Below are 25880 nucleotides of genomic sequence, written 5' to 3' on the forward strand. Positions count from 1 at the left end.
AATACTCTAAAATTCTGAAAAATCCAGTTCACTTTTTGGCATTTTAAGTTAAAAATGGCTTAAACGATTAATAGATTAACAAAATTATTAACAATTAATTTTCTGTGGATTGACTTATTGATTAGTCAACTGATGGTTTCAGCTCTATAATATAATAACACTCATGGGAACCAGTTTTCTGCATAACAAGTACTCTTACTTTTTCATACTTGAGGTACAATTTTCTACCGATACTTCTGTACTTTTACTACATTCATAAGTATAACTTTGAATGCTGAATTTTACTTTTAATGGAGCATTTTTGAATTGTGATTCTACTTAAATAAAAGGATCTGAAAACTTCTTCCTCCACTGTCGAGGATCAAAACAGCCAAAACTAATATTAAAAGTAGGACAAAAGATCTCATGAATGAAGATATTTTCATTGTGATGAAGTGATTCTTTAATCTGACGACGACATTGATGCTTCAGCAGTTCCTGCTTCCCTCACTGGAGGTCATGAGCCATCAGTTAAATTTAGCCGTCGACTTATCACTGAACGTGTGAAATGAAGCTTCATTTCACGTGTTTGTCACTGTGACAGAGTTAAAAAAAAAAAAAAACAGATGATAAACTGAAAGATTCTGAAGTGAATGAAGAAAGATTTGTGGACATTTTACTTGCTTCTCTTTGCTGTCACATGTTCCTGATGTTGGAGTCTTGGATCATTTTAGAGGCACTTTTGCTTCGTCACACAGTTAACTGTCAGCGTAGAAAATAAACCACAGATTCAATTTCATTTCACTCAGTTTGTCTATTTAATATATAAAATACGGTAAAACATACGCAAAAAGGATAAGGTTTCAAGGGACTTGGATACTTTGGTACAACAAACACTTTTTTGTAAAAGCGGTATAGAATTTCAATAACATATCAGTGCATACTTTGTATATGAAAATATACACAAACTGTATATCATTCTCAAAAAAACAACAAAAAGAAATATTTTCTTTACAACAAAACCCAAAGCAGACTAGCTCAACACAATATATTAGCTATAAATTTCATCTTTAGTATTTCATATGCTACATTATTCTGAGTTGTTTTAACTCATTTGTGATGCATGTCCTTTATCATTACTGTACGTAACATAAGTTTTGTTGTTACCTGTATCCCATGCATTAACATTTTTCAAATTTCATGAATTACTAATTTCAGTTGTTTCCCGTTTTTATAAATATATTCTATATCTTAATTAAAATTGCAGCATTTAACTGGTATTTCCTTCATTGCATTTGCTAATACCACAATAACTGATCGTGCAATTTTCAGCAAGTTGTTTCAAAAAAGGAAACCAGTACTATATGTTTATGATAAGGAAGATAAAATAAAGAGAGAGAAGAAGAAGAAAAAAAAAAAAAAAACAGTTGGCTATCCTACACAATAGCAATAAAATAAAAGCTCCATAATAATATCATTATAATCATAGACAATGGAACTGTCACCAGCACAAATTAATCCAAAAATAGTGAGATTCTAAAAAACATTGTACACAACAAGTAACAGGGGTGCAGGTTTTCATTTCTCATATAGATTGTCTTGTGACTACACTGCTAGATTGGACAGAGAACCTTTTTTGTACATGAACAAACCTGCATGTGGCAGGGTGCCGAAGCCAATCGGTGTGGTGTCACATTTCAGTTAACCATCAGCGCCCACAAAGTTTCCATGGAATTGATTTTTTGATTTTATGTTTTTGTCGTCGTTTTTTTGTAAAAATGGAAATGACTGTGTGGTAAAAGAGGAGATTATTATCTCCATTGGAAAAAAACACCGTTAGTATTACACTGCAGCAGCACTTTCTGACCCGAACAGCTGATCTGCGGCGTAATAAGAGTGCGAAGCATGCGTAGGAATACGGAAGTTGTACGTTTAAGAAAACGTAGTGCCAAAGGAAAGGGCTGACGGCAAAGAAAGTGGTGGAAATATTCTAAATATAGCGCACACTTAAACTGATGTTGCTTTTTTAAAATTTTTTTAGGTGGCTAAAATACAATTTGCACAGCAGTACATTACTTAACTCCCATGCCGGTACGCCTGCCTGCTTCTCCAAACTGGGGGTGTGTCGACCCAAATCTACAGTAGATAATATACTGACTATGGATAAGTACCTCATACAACCCCGCTTCAAAAAAATACAAACTATCCCTTTAATGTCTTCTACATGGATCATCAACTAGTGACTTTCTGGACATGCAGCTTTAACGTCTTCTAGCATGATAGTGTGTTTGTAGCCAATAAGTGCATCTTTTACATGGTTCTCATTTTATAACGAGTCAGCTAAAAACATCAGATGAAGACCGACAAAATCACTGAACGACCAGTAAGCTACAGCTGATCAAATCTGCCAGCGACAGTTATCAATTCCAATCAATTATCTTCACCTGTCGGAAATCAAGGACCCATTTTTTCCAAAAATTACTAAGACTTTTTTTGTGGTAAATCTACCACCGTTATCGCTGTAAACTGCATTTGTACCATGACATTACGCGAAGCTGGACGAGCGTAGCAACAGTAACTAAGGGGCGTGGCTTACAAACGGTCAATTAGCAGAGTGAAAAGCTACCCACCACACTGTCAATGGGGGACGGAAAAATTTGTGAGATGATAGAAAAATTTAAAACACTGGTGTTGGACAGCCTCCCAGACACACTCCGCATAAAAGCTGCCGTCGTCGTGCACCAGGTCCACTTCATCTACACCGACTTTTAAGTGTAGGATTGTTTCCGGAGAGAACAAACTGTCAACAAACGGCAGCTTAACGCGCCAGTCTGAAATTCTCAAGGCTAAAAAAAAACCAAAAAAAACAGATCAGGAGAAACCTTTCTATTTGTAGACTATAAACAACCTGTGTACACACACTCATACACAAACTTGAAATGATTCTGGCACAACGAATTTGTACTAAAAAGCATACAATTAAACAACACAGCACTTCGTAGCCAAATTCTTGACTTAATTTCATAGTGAAAAAAGGCGAAATCTGTGTTTTTAAATGTGGAAAAAAGATTTTACATGATTCTTTCAATCAAAATATGCCGTGTACTGTATCTCTTAACTAGACTACGAGTGAATGACGGTGTCTTCATGATTTTATATTAAAAAGGTGGTTATGGACAATTCTTACTTTTGATCGTGGATTTTTTTTTTTTTTTTTAAAAATGTGTGGCAAGAGAATATGATGACACCACAACCAAGCAGGCCTCTGTGAGTGAGAGACAGAAAGTGCACACACCATCAACACTAGCATTAAAATAGGTTTACTGAAACGAGTCCGATCCACCATCACTACCCTAGTGTGGCGTAACCCCTGCACCGTAGCTCGAAACATATCAAATTCACACTCATATATGCAAACAGATCCACTGAGAATCAACACATTGCTTGTTTTTAGGGATACCTAGCAAAGTCTATGCAAATATATTCATATGTACATACACGTCGTTGAAGCTGAAAAGCTATTTTTACTTTGTCGCCAACTTGAAGCGGTAGAAATATAGAAAATGTCTTTTCCTTTCACTTTTTGAAACACCGCAAAGAGATAAGGAGAGCTAGAGAGAGCTAGAGAGGACATCAAAGCTTTTTGTATAAGGAGTGATTTTTATACAAAGTTCCTACTTCTGGACAACTAACAGACCTTCAAAACAGATTTTTAAAATACCAACAGATAAAGAACACTTGGACTGAAAGAACCAAATACTTCCCTACCCAAAAACAAAAAAAAGCCACCAGAGGCTCATAAAACTCATACTATGCATTTTAACTGGATGGCATCTACTCCTGGTAATAAGCTGAGTGACTGGCTGGATTTCTGGTGCAACAAATTTCCATCCGAGTTCCAGAGGAGAATAGGTGCGAGGACGGGAGGAGCACCCAGTCTTGAGGAGAGAGAGAGAGAGAGAGAGAGAGAGACAGAGAGAGAGAGAGAGAGAGTGTGATGGCGAATTCAAAGCCTGAAAAAGCATCGACAGTTTCATATACTAAGTCCCAGTCGTTTCCGTGACAGTGCGAGTGATAATTCGTCAGTGTCCCTGCACCGTGTGTGCGAGAGGCATTTGGCATTTTTCTTTTTTTTTTTTTTTTCTGAAAGAAGAGGTCGATTTTGGCACTCTGGCGAAGGTGCTCGACTCCACAGCTGCAGAGTGCCACCTGAGGGCCTCGGGCCTGTCTGGGTGTACGAGGTTGGTAATTGTGTCAGCGTTAAAAGATCCACTGGTGGTGAACTATCCTTATCTAGACAGAGCCTGTTTTGAGTCTCTTTTTGCTCAGCGCCAGATACGATGCTCAGTTCCTCAAAACTCGTCCAGATAAAGTTATTTCCAAAAGTGCAGTTTGGAAGTGACTTATGGAAGAATGGACAGCACACAATTCAAATGACGTTGGATTTTTAAAGAGCCGGACGTGGGCGAGTCGATACTGCAGAAGTCTCGTGATGTCGACAAGCCACCGATCACATTGTGAACAATGTAGCAAATGAGCTCGATGTAAATACATGAAGGTGATGCGGGAAACCATGTGAAAGATAAATGTTTTTATGGTTTCGTCAAGATTGCAGAAAGGTTTAACACCTCGTTTCTACCAACAGAAATTACTACACGGGAGTCCATTCAAGCAAAAAAGGCTTTAAAAATCTACTGTCCCTCTATTCAAGGGGCCTACCTGGGACAAAATATCCAGCTGAGCACTAAACCATCCTCCCCTCACTCAGAGCGCGATCCCCAAAAGGATTTATGTTATTTTTTATGTTTTTTTTATTCTTTTTTGGCAAAGCCTCGTAAGTCTGGATGATGCAGCTGAGTTGTATAATGTTGGACAGAGGCAGATGTGTGATGATAGTGTCACATGGCAGTGGGGTCGGGGCAGTGGGGGGGGGGGGGGGGGGGTCAGAGATGAGTGTGTGTGTGTGTGTGTGTGTGTGTGCGTGTGTCTGTGTGTGTGTTTTGTGGGTGTTTAAGTGTCATCAAAACTTCACTGGGGGGGTTTGCAGAAAAGATCTTGCCGCTGCCTCTATGTGACCCAAGCGTCTAATCTCATGCGCTTGATGTTGCCTCCTTCCTGTTCTGGTTCGTTTGACGCCCTGAGGAGCTCGGCTGAGGGGCTGAAGTCAGGCGGCACAGACCGGCTGGCGGGGCCGACGTTTCCTGTAGCACCGGCAACATTGCCTCCGCCGCCGCCGCCTCCACCGCCAGCACCAGCTGCGCCCGCGTCATCCCGATCGCTGCCTTCAAAGGAGCTGGCGTTGCTGCTTACGCTGTCCGCAGGGGAACGGCCGGTCGGGGGCTCCAGGCACAGCAGGGAGCCGGGGTACTGCGGTGGCGCGGTCAGGATGGCCCCTCCTGAGGTCGAGGACGGTGTGGTGGAAGAAGGAGGAGGGCAAGGGGTGCTGCGATCCCGGCCGGGCGAGACGGGCTCCGATTTGATGCTCACGCTGGAGTTTGTGTTGACGGTCAGCATTGCGCCTTGAGGTAAATGGGTCACAGGCCTGAGAAGAGGGTCACGGAGAACAGAGACAGGAAGGAAAATGGAAGATAAGGGACAGAACAAAGAGGAAAGGCGAGGAAAAAAAAAAAAATAGAAACAGTTAGCCACTTGACAAAGGCGATTGAGAAACTGTAAGGCCACTCGCATCAGACAAAAACCCACATTACAAGGCACAGCACCAACAGGGAAAAGCGACATTCGATTATTCAATAGTCCAATCAATTCTGAGCCTTTTCAAAGCAGAAGTGAGAACCCCGCTGCTCCCAATAAATCAACAGAACAGCCCAGGAAGCATGAAATGATTCGTATGACAGGGTGGTTCGCAATGAGTCAGCTATGATGTGACTACAAAATGATTAAAAAAAAAAACAAACAGAAAATAATCTCGGGTTAGAGAACATGGTGGAAACCGGAACTACGTCTCTTTCCTGTTTGACTGCAGACAGCACCAAGACATGCTAAAGGGGAGCCAGCCAAAAGCGCACAGACACACAGGAAAAAGGAAGTGTGATACAGTACCGGCCCAACCACTCATCTCTACCCAAGAGCAGGTTGGACGGAGAGCCAACACTGTGGGGAGAAAACAAAATGTTGGAGCCCAAACCAAAGGTGGATTAGAAGGCATGTGTGGAAAAAAGTGTGAAAACATTATTGCGAGCAAGATTTCTTCAACAACAGCAATAATGTTAATAATGTCTTAGCATCAGAAACACAAAGACCCTGATCTGCTGATTGTTTTTCTTTTTGTTCCAGCACAAGTAAGAATCCAAGCATGAAAATCTTTTTTTTTCTGATCTATAAACAGCATTTACACAAGAATGAATGTGTCAGAATAAAGCAGGCGTCATTTTTTGAACTTTCACTTTACTGTATAGTGTGTACGGTGGCCTTAAAAGGACAAAAATGCATACAGAAGTGAATGCAAAAACCTTAGCATTCTGGCCAAAACTTTCTATCTCAGTAAAGCACTTTCCTGGTTAAATGAAGTGTTATTTTTATGAGGAGAAATGCACTCTGAATCCGCAAATACTAAAACACAAACAACAGAAATGTGCTCGTAGTGAGACAAACGGGATTGACGAACAAGACGAGCATGAACACCATGTGGTTCGTGTTTTGAATTGTTTCTGACGTTAGAATGCATTTCTCTGCTTTCTGTATGTGTTTTTGTTTATTTGTAGCGTTTTGACTGTGCTTTCACTCTTGTATGTGTTTTGGGTGCTTTGAGGCCACCGCACTTGTCAGTGTTTCAGGGCTGTAAAATAGGAGTGAAGGAAATATTAAAGTTGACAGTTAATTTGATTTGTCACGGCAACAGACTGTAGTGTTAAAGTGATAAATGTTTAGACTGTAGAAAAAAATATTACTGAGATTATTATTAAGAACTCATGACTGCAATAATTTATGTCCTGTTTTTTTAAAATTATTTATACGGTTAGATAAGCCTAATGATAAAATAATAATCAAAAAATGCTGTATGTCTGTTGGATTCCTGCATAGTCTAATAGTTGTTTCCATACAGACAGTAAATTTACTTCAAAGTCCAGTCAGAGCTTAAACATTAACTGAATTACTAATGGATAGTGTTTCATCCATCACAGAATAGATAATAGTGTGCTCAGTTTGCCTCACATTATTAGCACATATTTAGTAAACTACCTTAAAGCTGCAGGATCACAGAACCTCTTGCACCAAAAGCTTAGTTCCAATTAGTCACCACTGCTATTGGCATTAAGTAAAAACAAATAAAATGCTAATTTATAAAAAAAAAAAAAAATAGTTAATAAACACACTGTTAAGCTGATAGTCTGGTTACTCCATATATATGTAAATGTAGAATAAAAGATATAAAAACACTTAAAAGTTTAACACACATGCAGTGGAATTTAATAAGCTTGAGCTAATTTAGTGTCCATGATCAATTAAGAGATTTCTATGTGATCGCTTTTATTCAAACCAAATATTTAGATTTCATCCAGTTTTCTTTAAAATGCTGCATATTTTCAGCAGCCCTTAATGAATATTTACATTCTCCTGATCTTGATCAACAAAATCAATTATAACGTTCACATTTGAAAGAGTCAAGCTGGTTTTTAGTAGATGTCACAGCTGTCGTTTTACTCAGCTTAAAGATTAATAAAGGTTTATTTTGAAGGCCAGTTCTTCCTTTTGTTAAGACCTAATCAAGTAAATGCACCGCTGCCTTTAATGGCAACATGTACTGAATGCAGCCTTTTTTGTTTTTTTTTTTTTTTTTTTTTTTTTTGGACAGAACCCCTTCAAATGCAAATGTGGACTACAAACCCCCCCTACAGACAAGGTCATGACATTTCACACACGGGCACACTAGTGGCTGTTCACCTCAGATTGGCAGCCAGACTGGACACTTGGCTAGACAGCTCGCTGCTCTGTTTGTCCACGCCCCACATGCTGTTGACAAGAGGAGAGAACACACTTCAAAGATCTGGTGTTCACGCTTCCAAACCAAACCCGAACCCTGCAGCGTTCAGCCCACGCAGCTCTCGTCACACTGCAACAGCACTGCTAGTTCTGTACAAAATACTTCATTTAAAAATTCTTCATAAGATTTATGTTTAAGGGGGGCGAAAAAAGAGAAAAATGTCTTCCAATGGTGTTTCCAATGTAACTAAAGTCCAACCATTTGTTTCTTGAATTAATCCACAAAAAAAACTGAATGATTTACTTGATACTGTGTTTGGCTGTTGTTTCTAAAAAGTTAAATAAGAAATAAAGCTGCACTAAAGTCAGATGGCGTTGCAATATTTTACACCACTGGGAGAATTTTCCACTTCTTTAAAAGGAAAGTAAGATTTTAATACTGACTTGTGCACTAAATAACATGACTGATTTTTGAAGAGGATCCATTACGATCAGGCTGCTAATTATAAAACATGAAACAAAGTCAGAAAACAACAAGATATGTGTATGTGTGGATGTGTCTCACCAAAACGTGGAACAGTAATCTCCATAAACATCTGGACAGTAAAACTGTTTCATTCCTTTACATTACATTATGTCACACAGACCATAATTTAAAAAGGTTATTTATTGGATAAACAGTCACAAAAGCTCCACTGACAACTCGCTGTGCTGACTGTTGAATTAATATTTCAGCTGCTAATCACTTTCATCTCACATCTAAATACAAATGAGATAAAACATTAAAGCTGCAACAATTTGTCGATTAGTCGATTGACAGAAAATTAATCGGCAACTATTTTGATAATCGAATAATTGTTTTAGTTTGTTTTAGTTTAATTTGTTTTAGTTTTTAAAGGAAAAATGCAAAATATCTGCTGGTTGCAGCTTCTCAAACGTGATCATTTGAAGCTTTTTATAACATAAATGGCAGTGAACTGATTATCTTTGGATTTTGGGCTATTGATTAGACAAAACAAGACATTTGAAGATGTCATTTTGGACTTATAATGGGCATTTTTCACAATTTTCTGACATTTTATAGACAAAACAATTTCAATAATGAAAATAATCTATAAAACATTTCACTTGGTATCACTGTCTAAACCCTTATTTGCTGAATATACTGGTCTATCTATACATATATAACATATTTTGTATAAACGATGGGAGATACACCTAAACATCTGCCAACATTCAGCATATTGCCAGATTTACTGCAGCCTGCTGTGTTGTTTTTTGTAGGATAGCTTGTTGAGCCCTATATATTGGTTTGGAGGCATCAAGACTGCCACTGACAGGGGAACGACTGCCTGTACAGGGCGCTCTTAGACAACAGAAGATGTGCCTCTTTAAAATAAAGCAGCTGAGTAACCTGATCTTACAGTTTAATGCATGTAGACAAGACACTTAACCATATAAGAGTTGTCAGGGAGCCTTGTTTTTTGATAACTGATTAAAGGTGCAGTGTGTAGGATTTAGTGGCATCTAAATTTAAAAAAAACAAACACTAAAGGCCCTCTCTATAGCCAGTGTTTGGTTTGTCCATTCTGGGCTACTGTAGAAACATGGCGGTGCAACATGACGGGCTCTGTGGAAAAGGACCTGCTCCCTATGTAGATATAAAGGGCTTATTCTAAGGTAAGAAAAACACAACGATTCTTATTTTCAAGTGATTAAACACTAATTAAAACACACTTATGGATATTATATTCCATTTCTGCAGTCTGTTCCCTTAGATACCACTAAATTCTACACACTGCACCTTTAAATACTGTATAAATTAATCATTTGTGAAAATACTTTGAATTCCTGTGATTACTTTGAGGTATACTGACCAGCTCTAGTTCACTATATGTTACACAGCCTGTATGTTTGTATGTACAAGTCTGCTTTTTCTCTGAGACAATAATCTCTCTTCCTTCATCCAAACGCTGCACATAGTTTCATACTGCTGAGGTGCATCAGCTCCAGAAGAAAAAGGGAATACTGTTCAGATTGATGTTATGAAGAGGCTGAGATGGTGAGATGCTGGTGAGAGACCAATTCACTAAATAAGGAATGTGAATTGCTTGCATATAAGGTCATGGTATGGATATCATGCAAGCTGACTGGGAGGGTCAGTAGTTAAGTATTTCAGCTTTTAAAAGCTTATCTGTAGACTGAGCTTGTACACGAGGCTCCTGGTTTAACCAGAAATATCTCAGCCGCCACTGGATGTGAGTGACGGAGGAGTTTTTCAGAAACTCAACCCTGGTTTTTTAAAGGGAAAGACGCAGCGCCTGTGAGAAAGTGAAGAAAAGACTTACACCAAGTTGCTGAGTGATGCAAGATTAAGTTGTTGTTGTTGCTGCTGCTGCTGTTGTTGTTGTTGTGTTTGCTGTTGTTGTTGCTGCTGCTGTTGTTGCTGTGGTTGCTGGGAAACAGCCTGCTGCTGTTGCCATGTGGACACACTGGTTGGCAACAAGCTGCCCGGTGACGCCAGAGCATGTAAAGCAGTGATGTCTGCGCTCGTCAGCTGGTACTCTGAGAGAGGACAAAGGATAAAAAGCGTCATAATTCAAATCTCCTACAGGATTTTATTACCTTGAGAATATTGTCAACACTGTCAGTTTTTATTTATTCATTTGTTGGGACTTTTTTTTAGCATTAACACATCAAATTTTTAAAAAAATCCAAAAATACATTTATTGTAAATTTCAAATGTAGCATGGACATACTACAGCATAAAAATGTTTTAACCCATTCAATTTTCTGGATTTTTAGTGTCTGAGCTGGCGTGTTTACCTGTGTTGTACGCTGTTGGCATGGCGGAGAAGGGCAGCCCCTGTGCCAGGAGGCTCGGCGTGGCTACAGAGACCACCGGTGTGGTGAGGGTTTGCGCCACCTGGGCTCCGGCCGCCAGCCGCTGGGCGTTCTGCCGGAGAGGACGACAACATGTTAGTCGCAGCCAACATGGGAAACCAACCACACACCATGTGGCCTGAAGCTATAAGACTTAGTTCCAATAATGTAAAGTCTGACATGCTTGGAATGACAAATGTGCGCATGACTTTATTCATCATGATGTGCTGAGTCGAGTAAATCTCAAAGTCATGTGGATTTACTTTCAGGAGGTTCTTGATGACGTGCATCAAAAACAGTTTCCTTATGTGTGAGCCATGTAAAGTGTATTACATTAAAGGCAACCAACCCTCAGTTACGCAGCGAAGAATTACAGTGAGTTCATTTTTTGAATTGCAACCTATTTAAGTCTTTTAAAGGGTAAGATTGGTATAATTCCACATTTGTCTTAATGTCAGCAAATAAGCTAAAGGCCAGCAATGTTTTAGTTCCTCTCTCTCGGTACTTTCCAACTTCCCTACTCTGTCTACCACGCGCCTGTTCATTCCTACTCAACACATAAAACAAGAAACTAGTATAAAAGGTTACATCATTTCCACAAGCAGCTTTCAGCAAACCTCACTGAAACCAGAGTAAATAAAGTATTTTTAGGGAGTATTTCAATCGTTTATTTACAGCAGCAGAATGATAAATGTTGGATTGTCTCAAAATAAACTACAGTGTTCATGTTCATAGAAATAAAGGAACACGTCTCCCAGGGCAACCGTGTGGCTCATTTATGAGCTTTTAATAGTTTTTGGACAACTCTAGAGCTCTACAGCACAGAGGAGTAAGTTATATCAGGTTTTAGATACACAGGTATATAATTTATTGTTGGTTTTGGTCTTTGGATTTGTTTACCATCAGTGAAATACAGAATATAGTCAGCCATATTTAGCACCACGTACACAAAAAATCCCTACAATGGAAAGGGAAAGCTGGCCCTGCAAACCCTGAGCAGGATTTCTCCACATTTCACTAAATTTAAGACCTTTTTAATATCACACAGATTGCAATTTTAATACCTGTTTCACAATCATACCAGCGAAAGTATGATGGAAAATCAGATATACCCTTGAATTCTTTATTATTAAAAAAAGTCTCTTTCTCTTCCTTCTTCAATATCTAATTAAATCAAATGACCTCTACCCGGATAAGCGGTAGAAAATGGATGGATGGACCAATTAAGAATGGTTAATTCATTTAAATTCATTAAAGTTTTTGCTGTAGCTAGCAGCAGTGACGGCATTTGCGACAGGTTTGATGGTGCTGAATGACAGTCCACAAAAAAAAGGATTAAACAGCCGTCTGCATCCCCAACCCATTGTCACACCAGTCTCAGCAGTGGTTTATAGATGTATAATGTCTCCTGACAGCCAACAATTGGATACAAAAACATTTTATAACTAACATCTGCCGGAGAAGATATTTTAGACTTTTGTTAATTAAATTATTTTTGAGACTTTTTTGATTTGTAAGGCCTTTTATTGTTGAGGAAATTAAATTAAATGTGTTATAAGACTTTTCAAGTCCAGCAGATTCCCTGCTCAGTTAATCTGTTTTTATTTTATTCTAACTTAAATGTGACTAAATTAAATACGAGAAGATGATACAGCTCTAAACTTTTCTCTAAAAACGACTCTTATAACATTCTTCAGGATTTCTACTATCCAAATAAAGAAGAACAGACATCTACTTCGCCTTTCTGTTGAAAATATTGCAAAACTACTAGAATAAAACCTGAAATGTCAACATACTGTAGTCAGATTCTACACTACACACAGTACGTTCATACTGTATATTTGAAGTGACTCTTCTAATGGACAGCTTGGCACAACTTCCACAGTAAATGATGTGACCCAGATCTTGTTTGACATTTAATTTACGTACAGCTCATCTCATGTTTCTCCAGTGGATGTCAGTAAAGGCCTCTCAGTATGTTGCATTGGTTGCACTCCACAACCGTAAACCCACACTTTTTATGCTTCAATAATTTACTCTTAGAGGAGGCTAAATGAGGTGAAAACCTGCTGCCTGCTCAGTGTTTGTACATTTAAGTTGGCTATTAAGATGATAAAATATTCTATATATATGTATGTTTCTTCAGCGTAGGTGCAACAGACATGCTGCTAGATCTGAGAAACTGTTACCATGAGGGTTTTATTATGATGTATCTGGGCTGGACACATTTCTCAGAAGAACCACGACACTCCAGAGTCTGGTTCAGCTGAATTATTTCACAGATAAAAGCACACGGAGATCCTTTGTAAAAAAAAAAAAGAAAAAAAGAAAAGAGAGAAGGTCTGCATACAAAAGGCCAGAGATACAATAATACTTCTGGTCTGGAATTACTCTTCTGTATTGAGAGACTGATCATCCTTAGAGGAAATATTCTGCCAGAGTTATGACTGTGACGTTGAATCTACAGAGAGAGAGGGGAGATAGGCAGGAGAGAGGGGCCAGATTCAATTAACTGCCTTTGTGAAGAGGTGAGGAGGGGCGGCGGGGTGAGAGTGATGAAAATGAATCACTATCCCCTGTAAAATGAGATTCTTGCCTGTCAAGTTTGAGGGGAATTGTAAAATAAGGGGAATGAAAAGCAGCAGCAGGAATCAGGACGTACCTCTCTCTCTGAGTAACATCAGTATCAATTAAAATGAGATTTTACATAATAAGAAGCTTTCTCAATCAGCAAGTTGTACTTTTTCATTATTTTTGGTTAAAAGAATGATTTATTTTACAAATTCTAATATTTATGGCAAGTATCATTTGTAGGACTGCAACTAACTAATTACTTACTAATATTTGGCTGATTATTTTCTCAAATTATCGTTCAGTTTATAAAATTCCCAGAGGCCGAGGTGTCTAATTTGCTTTTTTTTTATCTGACCAACAGTCTAAAACCTGGAAATATTTAGTTTACGGTCATATTTGACAGAGAAAAGCATCAAATCTTCACGTTTGAGGAGCTGAAACCAGTGAATGTTTGCTTGAAAAATGACTGAAACAATTAACTGATTATCAGAATACCTGCAGGTTAATTAAAACTAGTTTTAGCACTTGTCATCCTGAAATACGACACGATAAGAGGTTTTTGTAGCTAAATTTTGAGACGTAACTGAGGAAAAACATTTGAGTGCAATGCCTTTAATGTAATGCCAGTTCATTTTTAAACATCTTTTAAGTGACATTTTTTGGTGGAAGATGAAAATGAGAGTCGGTGTGAGCGTCCGGGGGGGGGCGGGGGGGGACCAGGACAGAGTGAATGGGGAACATGCTGCTGCGGCGCTCCGCACCACAATGCCAAGTGAAGAGACACCCCATGCTTTAAGTGGTGTCATATGATAAATAAATGGGCCTGGTTGAAAACTGACAGGATCACTCAAGGACAAATCTGCTAAACCACCATTTACTGATTACTTTGAGATTTTTCTAGATTTCTAGAGAAGATCCTGAGATTATAAAAAATGCTGGAACAACACAACCATGAGCCCTGAGCCACATGCAGTCAGGTGGGAACCACAAACTTGAAGACCATCCCAAGAAATGTCAGTGAAGGAAGACCAGAACGATGAGAAACTCTTGTATCGTAACCATGCTAATAATGTGCGGGCAGTCGATATCCATCGACTCATGCGAGTGACTGACGTGGGGGAATTCACCTCGTTTACCAATTCCAGCTCATCCTCTGTCTGCAAAGGGTGGTAACAGAGAGGGTTACAACTCTGATTCATGTCTGTAACTACAAGTAGTCACTGAAAATAAAATGTTAATAATATTGAAACTACTTACTGTAGTTTGGTGATATCACTGATTTTTCTAGCAAAGTTAACTATGAAATAAGTCATTGTAAGCTAAATGTTGTTAAGCATTACTCTGCTTGCTTCCAGCCATCAGCAGTCAATAAAAATGAAATGGCTGACAACACAATCTCACTGTAAAGTCCTTTTAGTAGCTGTTCTGGAGCTTTTGATCTTGTTACAGAATTATCCTCAGTTCCTGTTTCCAAAGTCGAGAATAAATATTCAACTCATAAGCCATCATGAATGCAATAATTGATTTTTTTTGGCCATTTGGGGGCAGCACAACAATCTGTAAACACATATTATCACCTTAAACAATTAATGTATGCCCAATATTCAATCTCCTTTTAGCTCTGCTGCTGCTAAGAAAATATCTGGCTCGTTAGCACTACAATGATGAGAACCGTGGGATTTAACAACGGTAAAGTTGTGGGTCATAAAACCAAAACAATGAGCTGAAAGACGCTGAAAAAACACTGTAAAGCTGAGGGCAACTACAGTGTCATATACATTTTCATATTAAACAGTCATTTGATCCATTGTAAATATATAAAATATTGATTATAGCAGCTTTAAAATGCTCAGAGAAATATAAACATCTAAAATGCCATGACAGCTGGACAAACTCAATATGCTGAGGACAATAATGAGATATAATTTAAGGCTCCAGAACAGCTACTAAAAAGGACCTTATAGTGACACCACTGAGTCAACTGTTTCCAAAGTCAAGAACATATTATAATATACATCATATAATATTTAAATGACCTAAAACTGTTGATGGTTAGGGAGCATGGGTTGAACATGGCTATAGGTTAACGTGGGTGCATCTATAGATATAGATATGAGGTTACGAGAAATCTCATCAGTGTGTCAGTGGGAGTCGGCTGATTCATCTGAGATTTTACTAACTTTGTCAGAGTAAATACTGAGACATTTGACCTTGAGTGTTAACCCTCAGGTCCTTAATAGAAACACAAAAATGATGGCAGACAGCCTCTATTGGACTTTTTTTTTATCTTCATTCTACTTGCTTAATTAGAACATTGATATTAATTACCAATGTTTTTATTAAGTTTTCGTGTCACTCATTGGCCAGATTTTCTTTGATAAAATGGAATTAATCTATCTGCTATCTCCTGAGGTCCTTACTTGTTATAATAAATGTATCAGATTTACAAAGTGCCATTCTTTCATTGCATGAGGTTAAAAAATGTTAACTAATTGTACCCAGACAGCACAAGTTCGGCTTGGTTAAGCTCACCATCTGCATGAGGCTCTTTCCGCCCTGTGAGGTGATGACTCGGAGGTCTGGCTTGCGGCTGTTGACCATCTGGGGGCTGTGAGGTGGGGGTGGAGACTTGGCCGGAACTACTTTCCCCAGACTGTTGCCGTTGGAAACGGTGAGGAGGCCTGGGGAGGCCCTGGCACTGGTGTATCCATTAGCTGCGGGGAGATAGAGGTGCGAATGGGCAGAAATCGATAGGAAAATCAAACAGGTGAATGCAGACAGCGGGATCTGGACAGTGCGCACACTCAAAGTTGTGTTAAAACAATCCTCCAAAAGGTTTCTTCTTCCTATTCTGAGAGTCACTAATTTAAAGACACATCGACCGAATAAAGCTGTTCGTAAAATATTCCGAGACATAAATGGATGATGTCAGAATCTTTTTGGTGCTGTGACAGATTATTCAGCAAAATGTCAAGAAACATTTATCATCTCTAATAAAATCTTATGCAATTTCCTTTCTTTGTAATGTCTCTACACTTTCACAAATGATCAAAATGATTTTGGAGCCAATTTTTTTTTAAACTCTAATTATCAGATTAAAATTAAGTATTAAAAACATTCTCCTGTGCAAAAAGAAAGAACTGAAATAAATTCCAAGTGCCACGATGTTAAGTAGATCTATGATCTATAAAGCTGACTAAATGTCCGAAAGGGAAGTGCTGGGAATCCCGTACATGTCTGTTGATGTTACTGGTGGCATCCCCTGATCCCTCCAAGGCACAATCACAGATGGTGCAGAGGAGGAACCTCGGGGAGGATTTCAAATAAACACTCCAATACAGATCCGATGACAAAAACACTTGGCAGCGAAAAAGCAGCAACAACTAAACAATAAAAAACAAGCTCAGATTTTCAACAAATACAACAGTACTCACGGACTGGACTTGGGCATCCTCCATTTGAATTATTCAGGTCGCCTCCAAGAAGAGCACCTATTGAAAACAGATTCAATGAATAGAAAGGATTTTGTGCGAGTGCATAATGAAAAAGACACTAGAAGCTTCCTGTATTTCTGAAATATAGTAATGTACTGCACATATTTCTATTATTTCTGATGAAAATCTGGAAAATAAGGAATCAATGAGGTACTAGATATCGTAGTTGCATACAACATACTGCAGCTTTGTAAAGACTAATTTATGCAAACCAAAAGCTCCAGTTTGCAAAGTCAGAATAAACTAAATGTTGTTTCATAAATTGTCAATGAAAATCCACAATATATTTATGTAAATATGTATATTCTACATTTTTATATGCTGGAAAAAATACACAGCTCACCTAACCTTACTTCAACTCTCATTCCAGTTATTATTCTACATTGCACACTACCCTTTTTAGCACTTCCTCAAGAGTATGTCGAGGTAGTTATCGGCTCCAGTTCCTCCATGCTTAATATTTGGTTAATATAGGAACAAATTAATAAATTAAAAAGGCAATAAAAAAGTTTGTAAAAATCCAAGTTGGAGGAGATTAGACTTGAGTAGAAAATGTGCACTGCTCCCTGAGGAATGAGGCAGCTCGTTACTCTGCGGTGAATCTATGATTATCTAACAAGAATGAATCACAACTGGATGTAACAATGGACACAAACATTGCAGTTTTATCCTTGAAGAGTTGAACATTAGACGGATTTTGAGGAAGAGCAGATGGTATAAAAGTAGGAAAAATTACGTAATTAGAAGGTCAAATTTTGTTATGAAGCTATAACCGAGTGTTTCCTCGTTTTCTTCACAGCGTGTCAGAAATATCTCTAACCGACACCTGGTATTTATTAGTCTAACAGACGACTTCAGTCTTTCCACATTCAGCTGAACATCTCCTGCTCACCTGCACTGGCTGGTCGCTGTGGCAACCCCGGAGACACCGTATTTCTCTGAAGGGCCGGTTGCTGTGGCGACAGGAGGTGGGTATCCGTGAGCGACGATGATGTTACATAGGAGGTAGTTACCAGTGCGTTGCCAGGGTTACTGAATTGCAGTGTGCTCTGATTGGATGCCTGGACTGTGATGGGCATGGAGAACGTCTGGGGCGGAGCTGTGGACTGCTGCAAAATGTGAAAAAGTGACAGAATTTCACTTTGATTGAACAACTCGCCACTTCACCCTGCAACAACGAATTCAAAAAGTATGTACCGCTTTCATGTATTCTTTAAGTTTGGTGTCAGTACAACCTTGTTTTTCTTTACCTGCATTATTAATAAATATGAGATAATACCTGACAGGGTATACGTTTTACTAATGTTCATTTACTTAATCGACCGACTTTGATCTCACTTTTCTGAGAAAGAAATTAAATCTCCTTTCACATTTGGATTAGATATAATATCTTGTTACAGCTGAAACTTGGTGCTCGGTGTACACCTCGGCCTGTATTTGTTTTTAACACCACCCTGTATCAGAGTGCTTGGTGAATATAGCATGGTGTAACTGGTGAAGAGTTGTGCATTGTGTTTTCATTTTGATAGACTTGCATTTACTCCACACAGGTCTGCACCTCACTTTGTGTGAGTTCTCAACGTAAACTGACAGCAACACGTCATCGGTTTTATCCCTCTTGTTACCCCTTCTCACTCCGCCTGGTTGCTTCCTCAAGTGTGGACGGTTCATTTAAATCCTTTGCAAAGGTCAACAGGACTGGGATGAATATGGAAAGTTGAAATTGTGAATGGAGTTAAGTTAAGTTAACATAGCACTGCCAACCTTGGGAAAATATTTAATGTTAATAACATTAGTCTAATGTTACATATTTTGAAAGCTAGCTTGCTTGTTCACCAGGCATTTAAGTTGGCAAAATAACGTCAGGTTATATTGTCCGTGTGTTGCAGATTGTTGTGTGTGTTAGCACTGTAGTCTATAACTTTGCCTACTCTAGGAAAATTTCAACTACTCCAAATTAAGCACAATATGTAAAGAGGGATGTGATTACTTCTACAGTTTCACCAGCCATGTTCATATTCAGTCTGTATTGTTATTAGGTCATCATACCATTAAGCCTACCTATAATGAGAACAGTTGTATTAAACAGTCCTAAAATATATAGTCTGTTTAGGCTGGTTTGGGTTTTACAGCTACTTGTCATCATCTTTTCAAATTAGCTGAAAATCATGTTTTCAAAAATCAAATTGGCTTAAAGTTTGATTATTGTGGAGGTCTAAACATTAGAAAGTATATAAATGCAGCAGTTGTGGTCGGTTAGTGTGTAGTCTAAGAGAAATTGTGTTCTTTGGTAAGCTACATTTAGGCAGGTGAAAGACAAACAGACAGACATAGGCATAAATGACAACTAACCGTACAGGCACCTGCAGATATTTTGTAAACAATCTGATATTGGTATCAAGAATTTTCATATCAGTGCTTCCCTCACATTTCTGTCTGTTTGACTTCTGCATGTATGCAAATTATGTACAATAACTCATTGTGCAAACAGCAGTGATTTGCATCTCATGCATCTAGGTGACCGAATTGGGTTGTCAGGTCTGAATATGTAATAGTGACACCATTTTTAAATTACCTCAAACATATCTTTGGCATTTCTGTACATTTTTTAAAGGAAATAACTATAGATAGATAATAATATAATAGACATTTTGGAATTTATTTGATTGTTCTAGCTCAGTAAAATGGACAGTAAAGCCTCTATCTGTCTGAGCACCATTAGCTTATTAGTTTCCTTCTCTTTGTCTTGTTTGTAAACCAAAGTGATCAAGCAACAACTGAAAGTGAGTTGAAATGCAGTAAATATTTAAGGATTTTCACTTTTTCAAAAGTTAGTTGAAAAAGGTTCTTGACATAAAGCCCAGCAATGATTTAATCCCACTGGGACAGTTTGATTTAAATGAGAAATACAGCTAAGTATCGTCAGCATATAGTCGAAAAATTAAAGCCAAAGCAGCAGAAGTTGTGAGACTTTCAGGTCTGAAACCAAAAGTTGAACACATAAGACCAGAGACTCTTACAACCTGTGAAGTCTAAAAGGGAACATTACTGTTGTTAATATATTGTTCTGAATAAATTGAAAGCTTTCAGGCAGCGAATGAGCACAATTTCAGTTTCATATGAACAACCAAAGCTTCATATCTTTTTAATCTTATTAGCCTAAAGACCCATGACCAGATGTGACAGCAGCAAATAAACTGTTCATATAACCGTCACGTCTTATGATGATCAAAAGTTTCTGGTCTTCTGCAAAGGACGCAGGAAAAAAAAAAAAAGTGTGAAACAGCCAGTTAGAGGAACTTGACACCAGTAGTCATTTCCTGTCAGCACACTCAAGATGAACAAAATAACAGACGAGTCTTGACCAAGAAGAATAATCAAGAGAAAACGAGGACATCAAACAGTAATTACATTAAACTCTGTATGAAATGTGAGCACATTATATTGGTGACATGCAGGTTAGATGACTCACTCCGTAGCGTTTGAAGAGAACATCCAGGTCCTCAGTGGTCTTACGGTACTTGTCGTCATTTAGGGGACTTTGGTCAATGGAGTCTTCGCCGTCAGGCTCTGGACTGTCACAACCGTTAAAGCCTTTCTTTCTCAAAGTCTATGAATGTAGAAAAAGAAAAGTAATGAGTGGAAGTAGTCAGTCAATCGGTCAATGTGTAGCTCCTATTTTTAATACAGTAGTTCCCAACCTTTTTGGCCTGTGACCCCTTAAAATAAAGCAAAGTCTGCCTCATACCCTTTGTCACATGTTGCTTTGTCCACCAGTTAAGCAAAAGAGGACTTACTTCGTTTTATTTTAATAACTTTTAGAGGCTTGAGGAGATAAAATACAGTAATTCACAAGAAATAGAAATAGAGCAAACATTACAGGAAAGCTTAAAAAAAACCTATTTTGTGTGTCAGAAATATGTTCTTATCTGTCATATCCTGTCCTATCATCTTGTGACTCCTTAGATTAATCCATTGACCTTTTGTGGGAGTCCCAGAACCACTTCTTTAATACACACACACACACAATATAATATATACAGGACAATACCTGCGGGTACAAGACCGTGCAAAAGTCAGCAAACCCATTCCTGTGTTGATACTGCAATTATAACATGAATTTGGACACCGACTTGCGTGTTTGTCTACTTTTTCATTGTTTTTTATTTTTTAATCTATAATGTTCCATTTAAATTAGTTGGGAGACAATCAGTAGGTATCATTTGCTAATCACAGTGATTTACAATAACTGTGATCAAGATTAAAACTCTAAAATGACATTTGAATTGCATGTACCTGGTTAGACTAACTGTGCTCACAGATTATATTTCTGCAATTACTTAATTCTATGATTACATTTAACTGTCACAGTTTTCAAAATGTCTTTTTTTAGTCTTGTTCCATTTAAAAGACAAAAAATCCCAACAAACTTCTTGTGAAAGTTGCCATAAATTCCCTGATTTTGACTTAATTGTCTGGCTTCCAGCTGTAAGAATAAGCAGCTAATATCCATGAGTACTAATTGATTACTCAGTTTAAGGGTACAGTTTCCCTGTAATATCAAATGTGGAGACAGAAGAACAGATTTTTTTGGATTAACACAGAAATCTTGTTACCTCAATGATATCTGCATTGGTCCGGCTCTCGTGAGGCTCGTTGTACTCTGTATATTTGAGCAAGACCTTGTCCATGTCAGTACTGGCATACTGGAACAGCTTGTTTGCGTGGTTGAAGATGATCAGGGCGATCTCGCAGTCACACAATACACTCAGCTCGTAGGCCTTCTTCATCAAGCCAAACTTTCGCTTTGTGAATGTCACCTAAGGGGAGGACAAAGTTGATATCCTTAAAAATGAAAGAAAACTCAGCAACACAGCAAAACAAATTCTCACTGGAGGTCAGTCAGATATCCATCTTTAATATTTTTTTCTTTGTAGAACTTTGTCTGAAAATTTCTCTATTTTTCCAGTCTCTAAAGTTTCTCAGGGTTCCTTTGCGTAGGTCTTGTATAATACAAAACACACACCGAGGTCCAGTCTTACAAATCAAAAAGAAATTCAAAGTTGAAAACAGAGTTGAAGAACTGTGAATATTCTTTAAGCTGCATTTTGATGTAGAAAACATATGCAATCACCTATACTGTATTATGTATTTTTCTGGTGTTCTTGACAGCCTGACCTATCATTACAAAGTCAGTGGACCTAAACGCTGAAAAAGCTTTTAACTGGGTTGGCTGGGCATTTCTTTATCTAGTAATGAACAGATTTGGTTTTACTAAAGATTTTATACACTGTATCCAGGCACTTTACTTTTCTCCTACTGCAAGATCTGCGACATGGCTGCAGGCAGGGAGACAGAATTAAAGGGTATATGTATAGGAGGAGTGGAGTATAAAGTAGGTTTCTATGCAGATGATGTACTGGTCACAATCATGGACCCAGGTTCAGGTCTGCCTCTACTGATGAAAATGCTGGAAACGTATGAGGAATGTATTCAGTGTATGTCCCTAACAGGTTATGACATTTAATTACACTCACATGCAAGAATTCATTTTGACTGGCACTCACCCCACATCAAGTACCTGGGAGTAAGTTTACCCAAACATCTGTTATAGCTATTTGATATTAAGTACGATTGCATTAACAAAAAAAAAACATATGATGACCTCAATGCGTGGGACTTGTTCCCTCTCAACTTTGGCAACAAAATCAGCTCAGTTAAAATTAACATTCTTCCCAGATTATATATACTATATAGTTTCCTATCACTTCCAGTAGAAATCCCTCAGAAACAATTTAGATAATGGAATAAGCATATTTCACATATATTCATATTCCTTTGGGATAAAAAGAGACCAAAGGTGAAATTCTCTCCCCTTCAGTTGCTGGGAGAGGAGGGATATGGCCCTTTCATCTTTAAAGGATTATTATTTATCAGCTCAGACGAGACTTCTTGTATACTGGCGTAACCCATCTTATGTAGCCAAATGTACGACTATGGAGTTATCTTTAATAGATACGCCAAAACAATCAATGCTCGGCTTCATTGGAAAGGAGAGGGAAACATTACAGATGACGAGTCAATGGGGGAATTTCTCACTGAAAGTATGGGTGGAAGTGGTTAAATGTTTCCAACTCCAAAGAGAGGTTAAACTGCTTAGATAGCCTGCATATGACCCTGACTTTACACCAGCATCGTAAGATCATAGATACAGGCAATGGGTCTATTCTAGTATCACTTCCATATGCAAGATTGTTTAAAAAAAAAGGAAGCTCAATTGTTTTGATAACCTATGTCAGACATATGGGTTTAGTGGGCAGGACTTCTACAGGTATGTACAGCTTCGTGACTATTTCTGCAAAAAGGTAAATAGATTCTAAGAGAGCCACCAATTGTTATTCATATACTTATTGATCCTTATAATTCAGAGAGCAATAAAGGTCTTATAAGCAAGTTATACCATGGCATCACATCACTAAATAAGGACATTACAGACTATGTGAAAAAACGATGCAAAAAGAGCCGGACATTGATATAACTGAAAACATGTGGCTAAACACCTAGGAAACAGAGTTGTCCTCCACCAACTCCCCGACCTGGAGAGACTTCTGTTGGAAAAACTTAATCCGCTTTTTTATCACTCCCAAACATAAGTCTAAACAAACTGGCACTCAGCTATGTTGCTGGAGGGAGTGTGGAGAAATAATGGTTGATCATGCTTGTGTGTTCTGGTCTTGACCCTCTATTCAGACTTTCTGGAAAGAAGTAGCAACAATCATCTCAAAAATCCTGAGTTTTAGTATCTGTATGACATTCACATCCCTCTATCTTGGACATATCTCTGACAGGTTAAGTAAAGATGATACCTCCCTCCTAGAGATCTTCCTGGCAACAAGTAAAAAGGTCATTACAAAACTGCTGGCCTCTTTGTCAATATTGTTTAACACATACATCTTCTATAACAGATGAACTACTACATACGGCTCCAAAAAGAACTGTGAGAAAAATGGTGTGTTTATTTAACCGATGACACAGATATTTCATAGTTATTGTATGTTTCATGTGTGACATGAAAGTAACAGTAATAGTCAGTGGAATCAGTTTTCAGCATCAATAATAGCGCATCCTTGTTTTTGTGGACCTTTTATGGCTCATAACTATCAGCACTACAATGAAATAATAGCCTTTCAACTCAAGCTTTTAAGCAATTACCAGTCACAGTTCATTGATCACTGATTTCTATCATACTAGTCAATAGTTCTCTATACAAGTAAAACTATTAAATTTCAGTCAAAGGAAATGCTTTGAATTTTGAGATTTTTGATTTTATTTTTAGCTTTGAGTCTCTGATGTTTGGCCAATAAAAAGAGGAGGGATGTCTGGACAGTTGGCTGATTTCTGTTAAGCCAGTCAAGTCTTTCTTGTCTTCCTTCTGCTCCCAACATCACTAGTTTTTTCAGAAACGTACTGTATATATATGTTAGGGAATCTAAGGTCTAATTAGAAATGTATACTGTGGCATAATAAACAAAACAACTTACTGATTATTAATGAGTTTAGTTATTTTCAGCGCAAAAGCGCCTGAAAGTGCCTGGAAAGTCCTCTGCCATTACAGCTTATTCAACCAACTAAATTGGGGTACTTGCAAATTGTTCTCTTATGTCACAGCAATTTGACTCAACTAATGATTTACAATGAAACACATATTTACTGTATGAGAAGTACAGGAATCTGTCTAGAGAGTCACAGCTGTGAGGAAGTACAGACACTGGCCTTAAACCACAATTTCTTGTGGTTTAACAAAAACACTGATAACGGAAGAGAGCGACTTCACACATTTTTGTATAACTGCTCATCTGACCAGACTGAGAAGACAACAACGTCCGTCCTGGCTCCAACGGTAAACCCATCCAAAAACAATAACAATCAATGCAGCATTTTACAAATATGAGCTGTGTGGCAAATGGGCCAAAAGAAAATCAGTGGTAGAAAAAAAAATGGCACATGTTTGAGCTGGAGTATGAGGCAAAATATTATGTGGTGTGATGAAACTGTGATACAAAGCACTTTGTTTAGCAGACTCGTCTCATCACCCATCCAACACCATCGCTACTGTGAAGTGGGGTGGCAGCCTCATGCAGGGAAGACTTGTGACGAGAAAGGAAACAACAATCGGAGCTGAAAAGGGCAAATTGTTGAGGGCAGCCCGCTTTGGAGGACTTGAGACCTTTCACTGAAGCAAACACATCCGAATGGGACAATGACATAAGTGTGAAGCCAAATCTACAATAGAGCAGCTTCACCGTGCAAGGCCGGACCAAAGCCATGAGTCGACTCCCATTAAAAAAAAAAAAAAAACCTGTGAATGACTTCCAGGCAGCTGCTTTTCACATCCAAAAGCTGCCTCAGACTGGTAGTGAAATAGACAAATTTAACCATCTGAACGTCAACACCAAAAATCACTCTCAGTTGTAATTTCAGAGCCTTTTTATGATCATGCAGACCATAGTTTTATTGGAAAAACGCTGCCATTGACACAGTGCTTAAAAATGTACAAGGCTTAAAATTGTATTTTATTCATGACGTTAAGTTAAGCATAAAATCAATTTTAACACTGTGCTGCCCGGGGGATACAATTTGAGGAGTTTTAAAAGAAGATGTAATGATAAAATTAAATGTACAATGGGATTTATAATTTTATAATGCCGTCATAATGACCATGGATTTTTAACTGAGCACTTTGGCACACCACTCGGATTCAATCAATAAATTTAAGCTTGGCAAATGAACACTTCAACTGTGACTTTACAAAAAGAAAATGGAAAAGGGATTATTGGTGCATCCATTTTAATTGTAATGTTGATTTAAAAATATGCATACTGCACAGATGTCAACTCACCATGGAAACATACAGTATATATTCTTATATAAGATTGTTATAATATATATTTGACATATTGAGCATAGCTTTAAGTAAAGATACTTATAAGTGCCATGCAAAAATAAAAC

The 25880-nt window shown here is 38.1% G+C and overlaps 1 protein-coding gene across 3 annotated transcripts in view; it reads right to left on the reverse strand.

Annotated features, from left to right (window-relative positions):
- Positions 1-4922: 4922 nt before the first annotated feature.
- Positions 4923-25880, reverse strand: part of LOC121912799 (myocyte-specific enhancer factor 2D homolog) — a 31981-nt gene continuing 11023 nt past the window's right edge. Inside the window, exons 3-12 of one of the 3 annotated variants that reach the window (XM_042435240.1) lie at positions 21488-21691; positions 20344-20481; positions 17764-17980; positions 16812-16868; positions 15910-16091; positions 10747-10876; positions 10269-10485; positions 7882-7950; positions 6040-6090; positions 4923-5521 (exon numbers count right to left, since the gene is read on the reverse strand). In XM_042435240.1, coding sequence (XP_042291174.1) covers positions 5047-5521; positions 6040-6090; positions 7882-7950; positions 10269-10485; positions 10747-10876; positions 15910-16091; positions 16812-16868; positions 17764-17980; positions 20344-20481; positions 21488-21691 — 1740 coding nt within the window. In that variant the 3' untranslated portion in view covers positions 4923-5046. The remainder of the gene's footprint in view (positions 5522-6039; positions 6091-7881; positions 7951-10268; positions 10486-10746; positions 10877-15909; positions 16092-16811; positions 16869-17763; positions 17981-20343; positions 20482-21487; positions 21692-25880) is intronic. The other 2 variants (XM_042435241.1, XM_042435242.1) reach the window with 2 other exon arrangements.

The sequence above is a fragment of the Thunnus maccoyii genome, chromosome 15 (genome assembly GCF_910596095.1).
Source record: "Thunnus maccoyii chromosome 15, fThuMac1.1, whole genome shotgun sequence".
Taxonomy (NCBI): Eukaryota; Metazoa; Chordata; class Actinopteri; order Scombriformes; family Scombridae; genus Thunnus; species Thunnus maccoyii.